Source organism: Nansenia antarctica (assembly GCF_963989245.1).
Source record: "Nansenia antarctica genome assembly, chromosome: 4".
Classification (NCBI taxonomy): Eukaryota; Metazoa; Chordata; class Actinopteri; order Argentiniformes; family Microstomatidae; genus Nansenia; species Nansenia antarctica.
In genome coordinates, this window is record NC_137689.1 from 65914038 (window position 1) to 65930590 (window position 16553).

Genomic DNA, 16553 nt, shown 5'->3' on the forward strand with positions numbered 1-16553 from the left:
AGTAATTCCAGTTTCACATGCTATGAATGCCACAGTCGTAGAGAAGCATACATGAGTTTTCCCTGCAAGCTTTATGAATTGATTTTCATTATTATTATGATTATTATTATGCCTCATATTGTGGGTTGTCCTTGATTGCACTTTCAAGTCCAGAGGCCATTGCCCCTGAGGGATTGAACACATTTATTGAATTGAATTGAATTGCTTTGCAGAACATTTGGACAACATACTATACTAGTAAACAGTGGAGAAAATAATAGAGATTGGAAAGTGTGGATAAGAACAATAAGATGTTTACAAACCCCTATATGGTCACTATGGGCCCAGGTATGTGTACAAACTTTGTACACATTCCTGGGCCCACAGTGATCATATTGGACAAAGCTGTCCAACGTCAAAGCATGCTTCCACAACTCCAGGGAGGAAGGAATTACTACACACAATGATAGATTACCCCTATGGGAGAACTGTTTACGAGGCATGTAATAATTCTTACAACAGTTACGACCACTGCTGCTGTTTGTTTATTTTACTTGTCCTACTACAGTACATTTCCAACATGGCATTCACTGGCCTGATAACACTCAGTTAGATTTGTTTCGCCTACTCGGCTGTTACATTTGTAGTCTTCTAGAAGGGGCCTTATTAACTTAAAAACATACATGTATTTGTATGAGTTTTTCCCTGTATAGTGTCTTGTCTGAACTGAACATCTCCTCTAAGACTTACATAACATGACCATAACCTTGCAGCTCATTTATTTTAGACACTCTGAAACAGATGGGTAGGCCTTGAAGTGAGCCAATTACCAACTAAAAATATTCATGGTCACCTGACGGAAAATGTGCAGACGCCGTTTCATAATTAGATGTTCATACCATACCTCCACTGCACACACGCACGCACACCATCTCTGGCTGTGGTCGCACTACGCCGGTATCGTGATAAAGGTGATTGCCTCTCTCATGCTCCGAATCCCAAGTGTGTCCCTATCATCTACCCTTGAGCAAGTCAACCCCTAATTAGATTGTATCAGTGAAATGTGCAGGTGCTTTAACCAATTCCCGAGATTTCAAAAGTTACAACACTTGAAAGCCCCCCCTGCTAAAGAGCTTTGTAATGTAATAATAACGCCTTATGGGAGGCGCAGTTTAATGATGCAACATATGGATAAATGGAGATCTCAGTCCATACATATGCCTCTGCCAGACAACTGTGGTGGGGATTGAATAGGACCCCACATGAAACCACATGTCCAGGGCCCATGAACGTAGGTATAGTAATACCTATAGTTAGTTATTTCTATAGTTAATTATACCTATAGTTAGTTATTTCTATAGTTAATTATACCTATAGTTAGTTATTTCTATCGTTAATTATACCTATAGTTAGATTAGTACTATGCAAACAGTTAGTCTTGCTTGCCAAGACTGAACCTTTGAGTCTTGCCAGGTCTTGTGTTGAATGGCTATAGAGCAGACAAATGTGGGTGGGCAATTGATCGTTCAAAATACATGCTTGAAGTACCAATTGGAAATTGAAATAAATGATTGAGTGGGGGAGGTGGGCTGACTGAGTTCAGGGGTGGAGTCTCCCAAGGCTTAGACATCCCTAGTTGGAGGAGCTGGATTTGGGGCTCAATCATTTTGTCAGCTAAGTGGACGAGACTAGCAAACAGCATAGATACCCACTGAGTGACGTTTTCACAGTGGCCACACCTCTCTACTAGGGTACGGAAGTTGGGTTTTCAATGGGGTTTCCAATGCTTTTTCCAATCGTCTTTTAACTATGACGAAGGTGATTGATGGGGATGACTGCTAACTATTTGGATCATGGCCCCCCCTTTGTAAACTGGCCCCCCCTTTGTAAAGGCCCCCCCTTTGTAAACTCAAGTTTACATAAAAATAACAACAACAGCGAATGTTAAAAGTGGCCAACAGTAGGCCTAAGCAATTCGTAGTGAGGGTCAAAGTGTAAACTTGACTTCAGTACCCCAGTAGAATTGTGTCTCTTCAGATTTCCAGGATTTGAACACTTCTGGCGTGAGTACCTATATGGGCCGCATTTTATAATAATGTTTGCAGACACCTTTAACCAAAGTGACTTACTTAGACAAATGTATTTGTTGTAAGTGAATAATCTATCCATCAGTTATCATGAGAAAACATGTAATCTATGCTAGGACCATGGGCCACTGGTGGTCACAATGCTAGACAGTTTCTTACAGTAGAGACACTGTACAGGGGGGTAGTAGGGATGAAGAGGTGTTTTAGGTGGAGGACAGTTAAGAGATGGTTGAGATGGTTCTTCAATCTATGGTGGAAGATAGGTATGGGTAGAAGATAGGTATGCGCAACACTTTCTACAGCAAAGTGAAGCAGACTAGCAAATGGTTTACTATCCAACATCTGTCAACATGATGTTTGTAAACACGAAAATACATAAGCTGTATACGCAATTCAGTTTTGAACAGGGACAGTGAAGTAGTGGCCTTACACTACAATCATGCTCAACAACAGCAACAACGACAACAACTGGCAACAGAAATAGCTCAGCTGGATCCATTTCCTCTCTCTTTCCATCTCTTTCCCTCCACAAGATATGGAGAACCAGACAGAGGGATTCTGAAGTATCACAGCCCAGTGCATCATTGATTAGTCCTAGCTTCTGAAAGATGCATTAAAAAATTATGGAGGCAGCGACAACTGTGGACGTCATTGTTACATAATCAGCCCCAGACAGGAGCAGGAGTGAGAAGGGAGGAACGGCACAGTGGCTACACCGTCGGAGGGAAGAATAACCCTCGTCTAAACTCCATCTTATCCATATTTATGTTCTATTCAAGGGTCTGGCAACCTTGGACTTAAATGCTAGAACTGTTTGATGTTTTATTCATCGTGCTCAAGTACTGTAGGTGTTTTTGTACAATATTTTTTTGGGGGGAAAAAGAACAGATATGGATGGTAATTCATGCACCGCCTGATGATTATGACTATGCATGAATCCCATAAGTGCATTTGAGAGGACACTGCATTTTGAGCGACATGATGGTTGTTCTGGTTGTTGCATGTAGAGTAAGTGTCAAAGTGTGACTGAGGGAATATTGGAAGAGTATGCTTCCGTTTGTGTCCCTTAGTACACAAACAGGCACTTAACCTGATTGGAATGGGACACTAACAAGTCATGTGTGTCCCTGTTGGCTTCACATGAAAGAGTGTTTCTATTACCGTACACACTGTAAGACACGGGTACCCACTCCTGTTTGGACGATTAATAAACATACAATATACAGGACAGTATGTGTGCAAGTGGATGACGATAGACTAACAGTGTTACCGCAAAATACCATTGTTGACAATGACAATGGGGCTCAAGGTCATTAGTAGGCCCGGACAGAATCTGAAGCCATTGCCAGCCATTGTAGCAGTAATTGCTTTCGATTTAAGTACTATCAGGTGTTTTTGTTTTTATAAACCATTTCTAGAGGCATAAGAATAGATCGCCCCTACAGGGAGCCTTGTCTGGCTCGTACTCTAAAAACACTGTACAAGAGAGACAATTTACAATATCAAAGATGTTATGGTGTCAAGTCCAATCTTTTGACTGTGGCCAGTGTTCGGTGCTTCAAAGATATGAATTGTTCTGTCTAGATGTCTACAGAGCATTTTTTGAATCTGCCTCACACTATGGACAAGCAAATCAAACCAATCTCAGAGAGCTACCTAATCTGAGAGTTGTTACTAAATTAGACACCACATCAGTAGTTAAATCCAGAAACCTAATCCCAGGATACCGGTGAGTGACTTAAAGTACGAGTGGTTTGTTTTTTTTCTTTCCTTCTTTTTCCAGATCCTCTGTTTGGCAAAGCAAACTTTCAAACAGACACATTATGAGTCACTGGGGCTGCTGTGAGATGGGGAGGCGTTCCTGGGAGACTAAGCAAGGCCAAGCCGAGTCGGTCTGAGTTCGGGCTGGACTGGACTGGTCTGGGCTGGTCTGAGAGCACTGGACTGGACTGGACTGGGCTGGTCTGAGAGCACTGGGCTGGGCTGGACTGGACTAAACTCGAGTCGGGCTGGCCTGGGTTGAGTGGGAGGCACTCAGCCTCCTCTGAGGCCTACTGCTGCAAGGCCAAACACAGGGATGGAAACAGAGAACACAGCCCAGCCCAGGCTCCCTGGTTACAGCTGCAGTCCCATAAAATAAACACCACTCACCCTGCTGGCCACACCGCTCCAGCTGAACACACTGGGGAAAGTAGAGCCTTCACAGGCAGACAGCCACTCCCAGTGAGAGCACCCAGACGAGAAAGCCCCTGATGGAAATGGCTCAAGTATGTGTTCAGGCCCTGCCAATTGAACTCAGTAGTAGAGTGTTACCGTATTTTACACACACACACACACACACACACACACACACACACACACACACACACACACACCTATCAAAGCATATATACTTAAATGATCTGGAACTCACTGGATTGTTAGGTTGTAGGGCTTACTACCTTGAGCAGTATTAGCTCGATGATAAATAGAGGAGATGAACTCCACCGGCAAGTTCACCGATAAAACGGAACCCAATTTCATCTTAAACTAATTGCCGCCATGGGAGAGAGGAAAAAAATCAATAAAGCTTTTCTTTGCAAGAATTCAAATAAACCAGAGACAGCTGTGGAGAACGAGGGGATGTGATAATGGCTTTCCCGCTAAACAATAAGCTCTGGTGTAGTGGTGCGTGCTCCATAGCCCCATCAATTCACAGATACTGTAAGCCAATTCTGGCTAATGCCTCAGAACTAATCGAAATGATGATGAGCCGTAGCAGCGTCACCTGGTGGTCCTGATCAAAGGACATCACCAACCATCACCCAAGGAGGGGGGCGGGAAGGAGATAGGAAGATGGAGGAAAGAAAGGTGGGCGGAAGAGAGTGAAAGAGGCCGGGAAGGAGGGAGGGAGAGGAGGAATTAGAGGTTTAGTTCAGTACATAGATTAAATCCATAGCAGACTTTCCTTATTTTTAAATTAGCCCCGTTACCAATGGACCAAATAGTTCACATTTAGGTCACTTTACCGTGTGGGAACATAAGTATGCTATAGGTCAATGCTTATCAGTCCCTGCCATGTCATGTCAAACTGTCAGCTCACAGTTTCATTTCAAAGTTCACGTCACATTTGGATGTGCCTGTTTGTACAAACACAGATAAACAGAACCTGTCTCTCTTTTTTTGGCATTGTTCCGAAGGTTTCCCACGGTCCTGCCATCTGCTAGAGGCCCCGTGTATCATCTGACCCTGCCCCAGGACGACGAGAGGCGTTGGCTCCCAGTGACAGGGATACCGATACCCTCCGTGTCCAGCACAAACCTCTCAGACAGCCTTGCTTCTTGCCTGAGTGTTGATCAGAGCCACTGTCATGATAAGACAGCATCTCTGTCTCAGTGACTACAACCCCCCCCCCCCCACCTCCTCCTAATCCCCCTGTCGAACCTCCGCCCCCATCCCTGTGTGTGTCTCTCCTTCTTCCCCTACCCACGCATGCCTGCTTACTGTCTGACTCTGAAGGACGTCACACCGCCCAATGGCTTGCCACGCCACAGAATGCAGGCGTCCGATTGGAGGAGAGGCGGCGGCGACAGAGGCAGCCTTCCTTCAGGGTGAAGAGGTAGTGGAGGAGGGAGGAGAGGAGGGAGGGAGGAGAGGAAGGAGGGAGGGAGGGAGGGAGAGTGTGGAGGCTTGCTCAAGGACACTGCGCTGAGGTCATTTGTATTGATCATGCAGCCGGGGACACGTGCAGTGTGTGTGCCACCACAGTAGGAGGGAGATTCCATCTCGAATGGAAAGTTTCTGATTCCAGAGAACATATACTCAGAGTTTGAGATGGCTTGTCTTGGTTCTACCGTATGTTGCTTGTTAAGTTAGCTCAACAGTCAGAGAACATGGTTAAGAAATTAGGGTAATCAAAAAGTCCCCCCCATTGCAGATAGATTGCAGACACATTGTTACAGGTATGTGCTTATTTCTATATCTGAATCGGTCTGTCAGGTATTCCATTCTGGTATAGGTTAACAGTTACACTAAACAGTCACTTTCATGAATAAGTATTAATTAATGTTAACTACTTACAAGCAATATATAAGTAGTTAACATACTATCCTTAACACATATTATGCTATCATCTACCACATTTAACATTATTTAACAATTAAAGCATTGTTAAGCAATTCATTACACATCTAGCATTTACAATGTCTTAGTCATACCCTAGTGTGTACAGTACTGTATATTTACTGCACTCGTTGAATGACTTTATGTAGCTACTGTGGAAAATCAGCTCATATCAGCATTTTTGAACCGAAAACCAACTGCCTGTTTAATCCTTCCCTCCTTCCCTGTGTGCATAGCAGCAGCTTACTGCATCTTACATGTCAAGGCCCTCACACTCTGCGCAGAGCTTTGAGATATGGATATTAAGAAGGCCATCGCCCCTTTACAGCTGGAGGAAGACAAGGTGAAGATAAACACTCTGCCAGAATCCACAACGATCCAAGGTGTGAAAAATCATTACAGAGGAGATGGAGGAAGAAAATCTCTGCATTAACTTCCATGTACAGTGGAGAGGTGAGAAGAAATCAATGCTGCCGGTGCTTTTCTGTTCCAATAGCCTTTAGAATTCAATCGGTTGTTGATAAGAGGTGTCCGGGACTTGAACCTGAACTGAAAGTTGAAAGTATTACTATTCACTGTTAATATGTACTACACATGTTTAATAACTTAAAAAAAAAACTATTGAGATACATTATGCAGTTTGTTGTTATCAACGGCAGCTTCACAAGGAATCTCATCTGTCACTGTTAAATGAGCTGACAGAGAAAACAGAGATGTCAGAGGTCAATGTGCCTGTCAGTCACCTGCATAATTAACTGCCAGGGATAAGCAAAAGGAGAGAGGTGTGTTTGTGTGTGTGAGAGAGAGAGAGATAGAGAGAGAGAGAGATAGATAGAGAGAGAGAACAAGAGAGAAAAGTGGCAGGTGGTTAAAGATTCAAAGCAAGGCCAGACAGTATGCTATGTTCTGTCTGCGTACGTATATGGTCAGTGAACCCCCTGGGATCAGCTGATCAAACCGACGCGCTCACTCTGTCAAGATCCCAACTGCAAAGATAGTGTGTCTCTGGATGCAGAATGCTCTGCTTGACTGTCTCTAACCTTGTTTTGTGACACAGACAGTGAATCTAGACGCAATAACCACACTGCCCCCCAGTGGCCGTAAAAAAGAACAGGCATGTTAATCGTTTATGCTGGGAGTCCCTCCACGCTTGAATTATTCATACAGTTTGGGATTTCAAATCAAACCAGTGTCACAGTCAGTCAACAGTAAAAGACTCAACACTTTCAATCTTGCATCAGTGACATTTAATAACTTTTGGGGGAAGCAATCTTCACCCTGACACGAAGGTCAGGCTTTGGCTTTAAGCGATAAACAACTCTTTGCTAAATAATACATTTCTCTTTATGGAATATCAATTCCAAAGCAAAGCTTTGCTCATGTTAAACGGTTCACATAGGGCCCTGGCTGAAGGATGTTAAGCTATGATCTCATCTGTCGAGCATGGAATGAAAAGGAACACACTGCACTTCAGTACAGGGAGGTAATGTGAGTGCTTGAAACAATAGAGAGATAGATCAAAGTTCGCCTTGGGTCACTCCTCATCATTCCAATCCTTTATTGGCCATTCCATAGATCGGATGGGAAGAAAGTTCCAAATCTACTGTATCCTTCAATTGTGTAATGCTGTGGCTGTGTTTGGGTGAATGGAGGACGAAGGGGAGGGGAAGGCTACCATAGCTGCAGGCCCAGTTATAATCTGTAGATGATCATCTGCTGCTTGGGCCATTCTTTCCTCAGTCTGCTGCACAACCTTACATGTGGATCAGGCCTAAATCCTGTATTATCTCAGGGGCAATGAACCCTGCACCTCCAGAGTAAGCCTGATACACTCAAACACACGCACACACACAATGTCTACCAGAGAGAGAGAGAGAGATCAATAATGTGTGTGTATGTATTTGTGTGTGTGTGTGTGTGTGTGTACACATGCTTTCATGCACATAATATGTCCCAGGATCTCAGGACAGTAGCCTAGGCCCTCCTAATAAAAATATATATATTTATACACAACATTTTTACATCTGTTTTATTTTATTTTTAATTCTTGTTCTTTTCTAAACCTGTGTTCCAATTACAGTGATAGATGGACGGTGCTATTTATACTGGGAGATCCTGATGATGTAGCCTCTCATCTCCCAGCTGCAGCGTTGGTGCTGCTGACTCCAGGGTGAATTGTGCATAAAGTGCCCGCTGCACGCAGCAACCAGATGGGTAATAAGGTCATGCGAGACAAACCTCTCACTTTCCTCCGACAAATCACAGACACACCCTCAGCTGTGCTGATTCAGAGGAACAGCATCCGAGTCAGGTGGATCGAATTACGGCTAGCCTACACTAATGACGACCACCGGGATGGTTGTTTTAAGCTTTGCTGCTTTGTGTTTGTTTGTGTTGCATGTTTACTGTAAGTACAGTACATGATCGTGTTTCTACATGACAGTGGGAACATTGTTTGCTGTACACTGTAACCAACACTGAAACCTATACGATTTCGAAACATTTGATGATTACCTGAAACCTTGATACCATAATTCGTATCAAACAAACTACTCCTCTCTGGTCTGTAAGTCTTTTTTTTATTATTATTTGCCATGCAATGAACTTGTCAATCAATTGTTGGAATTTTGTATTTTTTGCTCGTCACAGGTTCAGCCATAGTCGACGCCCCTGGACCAATTAGGGGTTAAGTGCCTTGCTCAAGGGCACATGCAGCTCCCTCCTGAGGCTGGGATCGAACCAGCGACCTTCCAATTGCTAGCCGGCCTCTCTAACCACTAGGCTACCGCCGCCCCCCGGTCTCGGCCATTGTGATGCCATGTATCTAACATCGCAGCAACGTTACCTCAGCCATCAAACCGTCCTAGCTGTCCCTTCCCATGATTCAGAGCAGCGAGCCAAGGATACCCATAATCTCCATCACTTTCTTTCCTCCTCATTGGCCCGCTGCCCAGCACTATTCATCAAAATGATTGCATCTCAGGGGCAGAAGAACTAAGAGCAGCAATCCAACGGTCAGGAACATTCCATATGCGATGCATGGCGTTCCACTGTATATGGGCACTGCGGCGTGGCATTAAACCCTTCAGACAGACACGTCTGCTTCTCACAACAGCCTCACAAATAACTCATCTGCGTCTCACTCAATACATTTAGGAACTGACAAACACTCTTACTGCAGTCAGTGGTGATTGGGGGAAAGGGGGGCAATGTTGACATTGGCTTGGCTTCTTTCACACACTATGTATGCATCACAGACAAGTGTCTTTTTTACAGTGATGCATTTTCCTCATTAAATCTGTCTCCCTGTGAGGTTTTGTAGAGCATTTACTAGATTACAACAGTGTGATCTAACCTTGAGGATCCACTGGGTTGTTTACGATGCAGCTCTGCCAAGAACACGGTGAGAAACTCCAAAGAATGAGGTAGAACGGAGCCTTCCGGTTGTACCGCGACAAGTCACAACGCCCGGAGGGAAAACAAATTAGCAAGGTGCAGAGTGACAGATCTGTCAGATGTCTTTGTTTTCCAGATTCCAGGAAGAGACAACATGTTCCCCTGTGACACGACTGCAGCGTAGAGGCCTGTCGCCGGGAATTTGGAGGCCGACGTCCTGATGGTGTGGAGAAAAGTACAACCGTCTTGAAATCCTCAGTCACAGCAGAGGCTGGTGGAGGTAGAAATCGGAAGAAGGGCTCAAATTTGTGACACATGAAATAGAATGAGGTATGGTATCAAACATGTAAGGCATTTCATGCATTACAATGAGCTTGTCTGTCTTACATGTAACGATGAATTGAGAATCAAGGACCCCAATTGAAATAAGCCAGTGGCTTTCTTGGGTTTTTATCCTGTTAGTTGACCTTGTATGTAATATGTACTTGCATGTACCTACTTCTGCAAATCTTCTAATAAAGTTTTCAATCAATCAAGTCCTCCTATGTCTGTCTCCACCAGCCTCCCCCGCACACCACATATATTATAAATGTGTATGCCGTTCCCCGCCATCCCACCTTGATTTTACAGTTGTTTCCATTTCCCTGTCTGTCAGTTATTCTTTTAGATTCAACACAAGCACAGTACAATCACTGAGCCGGCCCTACATTTTGTGGGGGGGGGCTCCCATAAGCCCACATCACACTGTAAAGCAACTTATTTACTAATTAGCCCACTCATGCTGAGGATCCAGATTATTAAGAAAATAGCCTAGAATAAAGCATGTTGTATGCCTTGTTTGAAACCAGGCCCACGTCGCTTAAACCCCCGGCAACAGAGCCATGCTGACGTAATGTGATTTCATCATATCCTTCAGTTGAGTTTATCCTCAGTGTCCATCCACCAGGTCAACTGTGATTTGCATTGCAGTCTTCATGTCTACCTGTTCAATCGATTCGGACTTACTAAGTGAACATACTCTGACATCTGTCGTAATTGAATATAACTATTTTGTCATTCTCTTGAGAGGGTTAGTCTAATAAATGATGATCAGCTATCAGATGCTGTAGAAAACCACACCAATGACCTTATTTAAACACATGGTTTAATTTAGATAACACTGCCGTCGCTAACAGGACAGTCCCAACACAAAAACATTTGTATACCATTCCTCACCTTGAAAACCAAAATAAAATAATTAAATCAAATCAAACACTCACACAAATCCACCACAGAACATCAACGTTAACGTTGCTTCGTTAACGCCTCCTCCTCTTTAAGAGCACTAGTTATCTCCAAGGTATATACATACCTTCATATTTAAATGACCTCTCTCTACTGTACACTAGCATCCCTGTGACCATTGGCGGAGGAAGGGTATTAAAGGTTATGTGTTTTACATCTGGAGGACAAAAATATCATGTCACATGACGTGTGGCATGAACATACATACAAACATACAGAAGAAGTATCCTTAGGGTGAGGAACAGGACAGCAAATTAGGGTTTTAAGCCGGAGTTCTCTTATAATATGTTTTTTCTTTGCTCAAGCAACAATGTATACAGGCCTAAAGTGCAAACATCACAACAACCATGACACCCCATTCCACTGTTTAAATAAAGAGCATGTCTCCCAAAAAGCTCTTGTCTTTGAGTCAGCAGCTTCAGAGCTCCCAACAAAAGTCACAACTCTTTATAGGGAAACACCTGACAAACGCTCCTTTAAAAAGTTGAAACATCCTGCGGTAGTTTTTTCCACAGCAGTTGGAGGGCCGCTCTTCTCAGAGAGTCCATGCTTCAGTGATTCAGGCTCTGCTAGAAAACGAGGATTCGCATACTAAGCATGAAATTCAAAATCGGCCTAGAACTAGACTTTCAAAAAACGTATTGTATCCCTATCGTTTAGGGAGAGAGAGAAAAAAAAACTGCATGTTACACTACACTTTTCACAACTGCAAAACACAAATCCGTAGCATCAAGGAGCAACATAGTACAGTACATTTTTGGCAAATAAAAATCTGTTGAGTGCATAATGTGCATGGCATTGATGGACATACATTCATCATCCAAGATACATTGTCATTTGTATTGTAGTGGAAACCCTATCAGTGACATAATGATCTCACAGGCAGCAGCGAATGCTGTGGCTAAATTCCAAACCGAACCCTAGGCCCCCACTCCCTGGGCACCACTGTAGATCTGAGAGGCCTGGATAAACATAAGCAACATAACAACAACCCCATCTAGGCCTCTGAATGGCTCGGTGGAAATGATGCCATTTTGCTTACTCCAGTCCAAACCTTTCAGATCTAGAGACTTGACAAGGGGCTAAGAGATCGGTTTGGAACGCGGCCTGTGATCCGTAGAAATTGAATCCAGCTACTAACAGATTAACCAAGTGTAACATTTCCCAGCCAGCAGGCTGATGTGGTTTAAAGAAAACCAGAAAATGATTTAAAGCTGGCAAGCATTTGTCTAGCTCCACCCAGTACTTAGTATCATTGCCATAAACACGGCATCTACGTCAGCCGAAGCCCACGATGCCAACAAATGACCTACTATTATTCACATAGTTTCTACATAAATACAGTACAATAGTTGCACAGACGAAAGTCACATTTCCCCTAGGAAGGTTATACAACCCTGCTGCCACATAAGGCAATGTTTTTGGTAGGTTTTCGCCCCAGCGCGGATCCCAGTCCCAGTAGAATACGCACCGTCTCATTTAAAAAAAAGATCTTCTTTAACAAACAAGTCTATAAGAAATATTTGATACCATGCAGAAAACAAGTGAGAAATTGCAAAAACTGGAGGAAAAAAAAGAAGAAAAAGCTTCAAAACTCAAAATGAATCGACTTTACGAAGAGAGAGAGAGAGAGTGAGAGAGGCGCTCTGCAGTGCATCCTGGGTAATCATTCAGCTAGAGCAGGTCTATTGCGCCCCCCAAAAATAAGATATGGTGAGAAGGAGGCAAAGAAAGAACGACACGACAAACAAGCTTTGTGCTTTCAAGTAATGGAGCCTTATTGTTGGGTATCATTGTTACATCGTCAGAACTCTGATGTGTCGGATCCGTCGGGCCAGGTCGGTGTGGCGTGGTGTGGTTACGTCATCAGTACTCTGTGTCGGACCCGTCCAGCGGCTCGGTGTTCCGAGACAGCATGTAGTTGTCCATGTCGATGGAGGGGCAGTTGTGGATGGAGTAGCGGAGGCGCTCAGACAGGATGGCCTGGCTGGTGTAGGGGGGCAGGCGCAGCTGGAAGAAACAGGTCTGGGCTGTCGGGAGGCCGTTGATGGGCTGAGGGAGGGAAGGAGGGAGGGAGAGAGGGAGGGGCACATAACAGGGTGGTTTCTCAGAGTATTAACGAGAACCAGAAGTGGGGACAGCAGAGCAGAGCACCCAACATTTTAAATGCTTTATTGGGATAGACAGTAAAGATTGACAGAAAGGATGGGATAGTTTGACGGCTGCAATCGAACCGGGGACCCTGGGATTACATGGCTGACGCCATAGTGTGGCGTAGTGTGCTATGCCACCAAGTGCCTCACAAGGCTGTTTAATGTTTCTTTCCAGGCATTTGTTGTACACTGACGTATAGTATGCATGCGTAATGTCGTAACTGTCTTCACCAATTATTTTAGATACAATTAGCCGTGGTTGTAGCTCAATCCCAAACCAACCCCTAGCCCCTACCTACAGTACAGTACAGTACAGTGCCCCCGCCCCAAAGTGTAGATCTGACAGGATTGAGAAGGGTGTGAGAAACATAACAGCAGCTCCATTTTGCCCTCTGACATGCAAACTGAAATGTTCGCCTGTATTCCTTACACCCATCCAAGCTAGGAGTTGACTCGGGAATTAAGGGAGCTAAAAACAACCCAAAATGTGCTTACCCTGTCGACCTTGATGATCTGGAACTTCTGCGTGATGTCGGCGGGGTTGGTGGGGAGGCGGGAGCGGCCCGACACGAAGCGCAGGAACAGCACGCGCTCCTCGTTGGCAAACTCCTCCAGGCTCTGCCACAGCCAGCCAATCAGCTGGTGGCTGTCGGTGATGTCGCGGTAGCGCACCACCTTCTTCAGCATCTCCACGGAGACCTCGGGCAGGCCGCACACCAGCTGCTCCAGCTGCCGGGCCGTCAGGAGGGAGAGCAGGGGCACGGGGATGATGGAGGACATGCCGTCCCTCACCGCTGCCACCTGTTGGACACACACGGTATCAGACAGGGTAACAGGACAGGACAGGAACCGCTGAGTTCAGCTATATACGACATGCAGTACTAGTGACATATGTATGACATCAGGTGTGAAAGAGACATTAGGGCACCTGTCTGTCCATCTCGTGGAGCCGGTAGTCCAGGGCTCTCTCCACGTAGTCGGTCCTGTTGGAGAAGGTCAGGGAGATGTGGTGCCCGCCCGGCACCACAGGCACCAGCTTGCCGTCAGCACTGTGGGCCATGAACGAGTCTAGAGGAATCATCTGGAGAGAGGGAGAGGGAGAAGGTGAGAAAATGGAGATCGGGAAATAGAGAGAGGGGGGAGCGAAGGGAGGGAGAGAGAGAGATGGGGAGAGAACAGAAAGGAAGGAGGTTATCATCCGGAACACAGCAGCTTCATGACGATTCAAGTCATTCTGTAGCTACTTTGGCTAAAGCGTGTGACTGTGTGCTAAAGCCTCTATCTCCATCCATCCCTCCACCAACCCCTCCCTTCCCTCCCTTGCCTCCCTTCCCTCCCTCCATCTCTCACCACAGGGAAGTTGTCCTCTGTGATGCCGCTGTTTTCCAGGTGGAGGATGCCGTGCAGGGAGCGGTAGGTCAGCAGGTCTACTTCCTCCAGGTCGGGCCCTCCCAGAGGGATGCAGCACAGCTGCTTCCACACCCAGGGCGCCAGGTGCAGGTCCAAGGGCTTCTTGGTGCGGACGGCCACCGCCATCAGGATGCCCAGGAAGCGGAACTGGACCATATGCTCCTCGGAGGCGGCCGCAGGGTTCAGCAGGAATCTGCCGTCAGGGTTGTTGAGGGGGGGTGGGGGGATGGAGGAAGGGGTTGGTGGAGGGATGGAGGGAGAGAGAGAGAGGGATGGAGGAAGGGGTTGGTGGAGGGAGGGAGGTATGGGAGGAGGGATGGTGGAAGGAGGGAGGGAGGGATGGAGGAAGGGTTTGGTGAATGGAGGGAGGGAGAGAGAGAGAGAGAGGGATGGATGCGGGGGTTGGTGGATGGAGGGGGGGAAGGATGGAGTGTGGCGGAGAGAGAGGCACAATTTTTTTTAAGACACACTTATCCAGAATAATCGAGAGGAAATGCATTCGATTGATCCCACGATGGAAACAGAGCTGTTGGGAGTGAGCTGTACACAGTACCTGTCAGTGTTGCTGCCCACGTCTGTGGAGCTGTTAGGGGTGTGAATGAGGAGGTCCACCACCCCAGACTGCAACTCCTGAGGAGGGAGGGGGAGAGAGAGAGAGAGAGAGAGAGAGAGAGAGAGAGAGAGAGAGAGAGAGAGAGAGAGAGAGAGAGAGACACAGAGACAGAGACAGAGACAGAGAGACAGAGAGAGAGAGAGAGAGAGAGAGAGAGAGAGAGAGACAGAGACAGAGAGAGAGAGAGAGAGAGAGAGATGACATACGAGCACATCATCACACAGTATAAGTCATCTTCATATCCCTGCGGGGTGCGTGTCTAGACTCATCCTAGGCCTCAGCCCACCTGGCACATCTCAGTGATGGTGTCGTCAAACACTCCTCCGGCGTCGTCCGCCCCCTCGCCCACCAGCTTGACCTTCCAGGCCCGCGACGGCAGCCGCAGCTCCAGAGGGTTCAGCCCCACCACCTGCTTGGCGATCTGCACGAAGATGGGCTTGCTGGAGCGCCCCCTGTGGGTTCGGAGGACAGCGGTTGAAACTTGAATGTTTTTTTTTTTTATCATCATCACTCATCATCACTCCAACGGCGAAAAAGATCAGCGAGAGAGGGAGACCAGACTTTGTTCGAAAAGTCTTGATTATTATAATTTTGTGTATACAGTATATGATTGATTTCAGTTGCCTTTCAGTTGCCTTAGTGGTCCCCGAAACAATTGCTAAAACAGCTTAATCTTAAGGTGTGTGTAGTGTGGGTGTGTCCATGCATGGTGTGTGTAGTAGTGTGTGTGTGTGTGTGTGTGTGTGTGTGTGTGTCCATGCATGGTGTGTTTGTGTCTGTGCATGGTGTGTGTGTGTGTGTGTCCGTGCATGTTGTGTGTAGTGTGTGTGTGTGTGTGTCCGTGCATGGTGTGTGTATGTGTGTGTGTGTCTGTGCATGGTGTGTGTAGTGTGTGTGTCCGTGCATGGTGTGTGTCGTGTGTGTGTGTGTGTGTGTGTGTACCTGGTGGAGATCCTCTTGACTGTGATCTGTGGGCCGTAGGTCTTCCCCTGGGTCATGGTCCTGCCGATGGAGCGCACCAGGGGCAGGGTGTTGACCTTGGGGGACAGGAGGCCCCTCAGCTGGCCCTGGACGATGGCCGCCGTCCCCGAGCTGTAGCGCGACGCCGACACCTGTGGAGGAGGAAAACCATATGTGTGCTCAGTCTTGTCACAACATTGCCAATTCTCCAATCCGCTTTTCCTGAAGTGTGCACTCAACCTTATGGATTTGAAAAGGGGAATGGATAGGTACACCCTTCAGGAGAAGGGTGGAGATTTTGGTTGCAGTAGCTTACTGTCAGTTCAAAGGTTGCATAGGCACATCCATGACAATCTCACAGATGCAGATGACAAACGTATAAAAAAAGGGTGAAGAATACCCTCATAGTTTTAAACGCATTAAAACAGTTATAGACTCATTCCCTGACATGCCTCTGAGTCTGAATGGGCATGAGGTCAGCGGACTCATGCAAGGTTAGGGTTCTATGGGGATAATGACCTGATTCCTAGGGTCAGGACTACAGTTAGGGTTCTATGGGGATAATGACCT

General features: G+C 46.1%; 1 protein-coding gene across 1 annotated transcript in view; it reads right to left on the reverse strand.

Annotated features, from left to right (window-relative positions):
• Nucleotides 1–12420: 12420 nt before the first annotated feature.
• Nucleotides 12421–16553, reverse strand: part of LOC308155303 (putative E3 ubiquitin-protein ligase HERC1) — a gene marked incomplete at its 5' end in the record, with an annotated part of 59266 nt that continues 55133 nt past the window's right edge. Inside the window, 7 exons of the mRNA XM_080528602.1 lie at nt 12421–12899; nt 13496–13801; nt 13929–14081; nt 14351–14603; nt 14964–15040; nt 15310–15475; nt 15966–16135. Of these exons, the coding sequence (XP_080384728.1) occupies nt 12714–12899; nt 13496–13801; nt 13929–14081; nt 14351–14603; nt 14964–15040; nt 15310–15475; nt 15966–16135 (1311 nt within the window). The 3' untranslated portion in view covers nt 12421–12713. The remainder of the gene's footprint in view (nt 12900–13495; nt 13802–13928; nt 14082–14350; nt 14604–14963; nt 15041–15309; nt 15476–15965; nt 16136–16553) is intronic.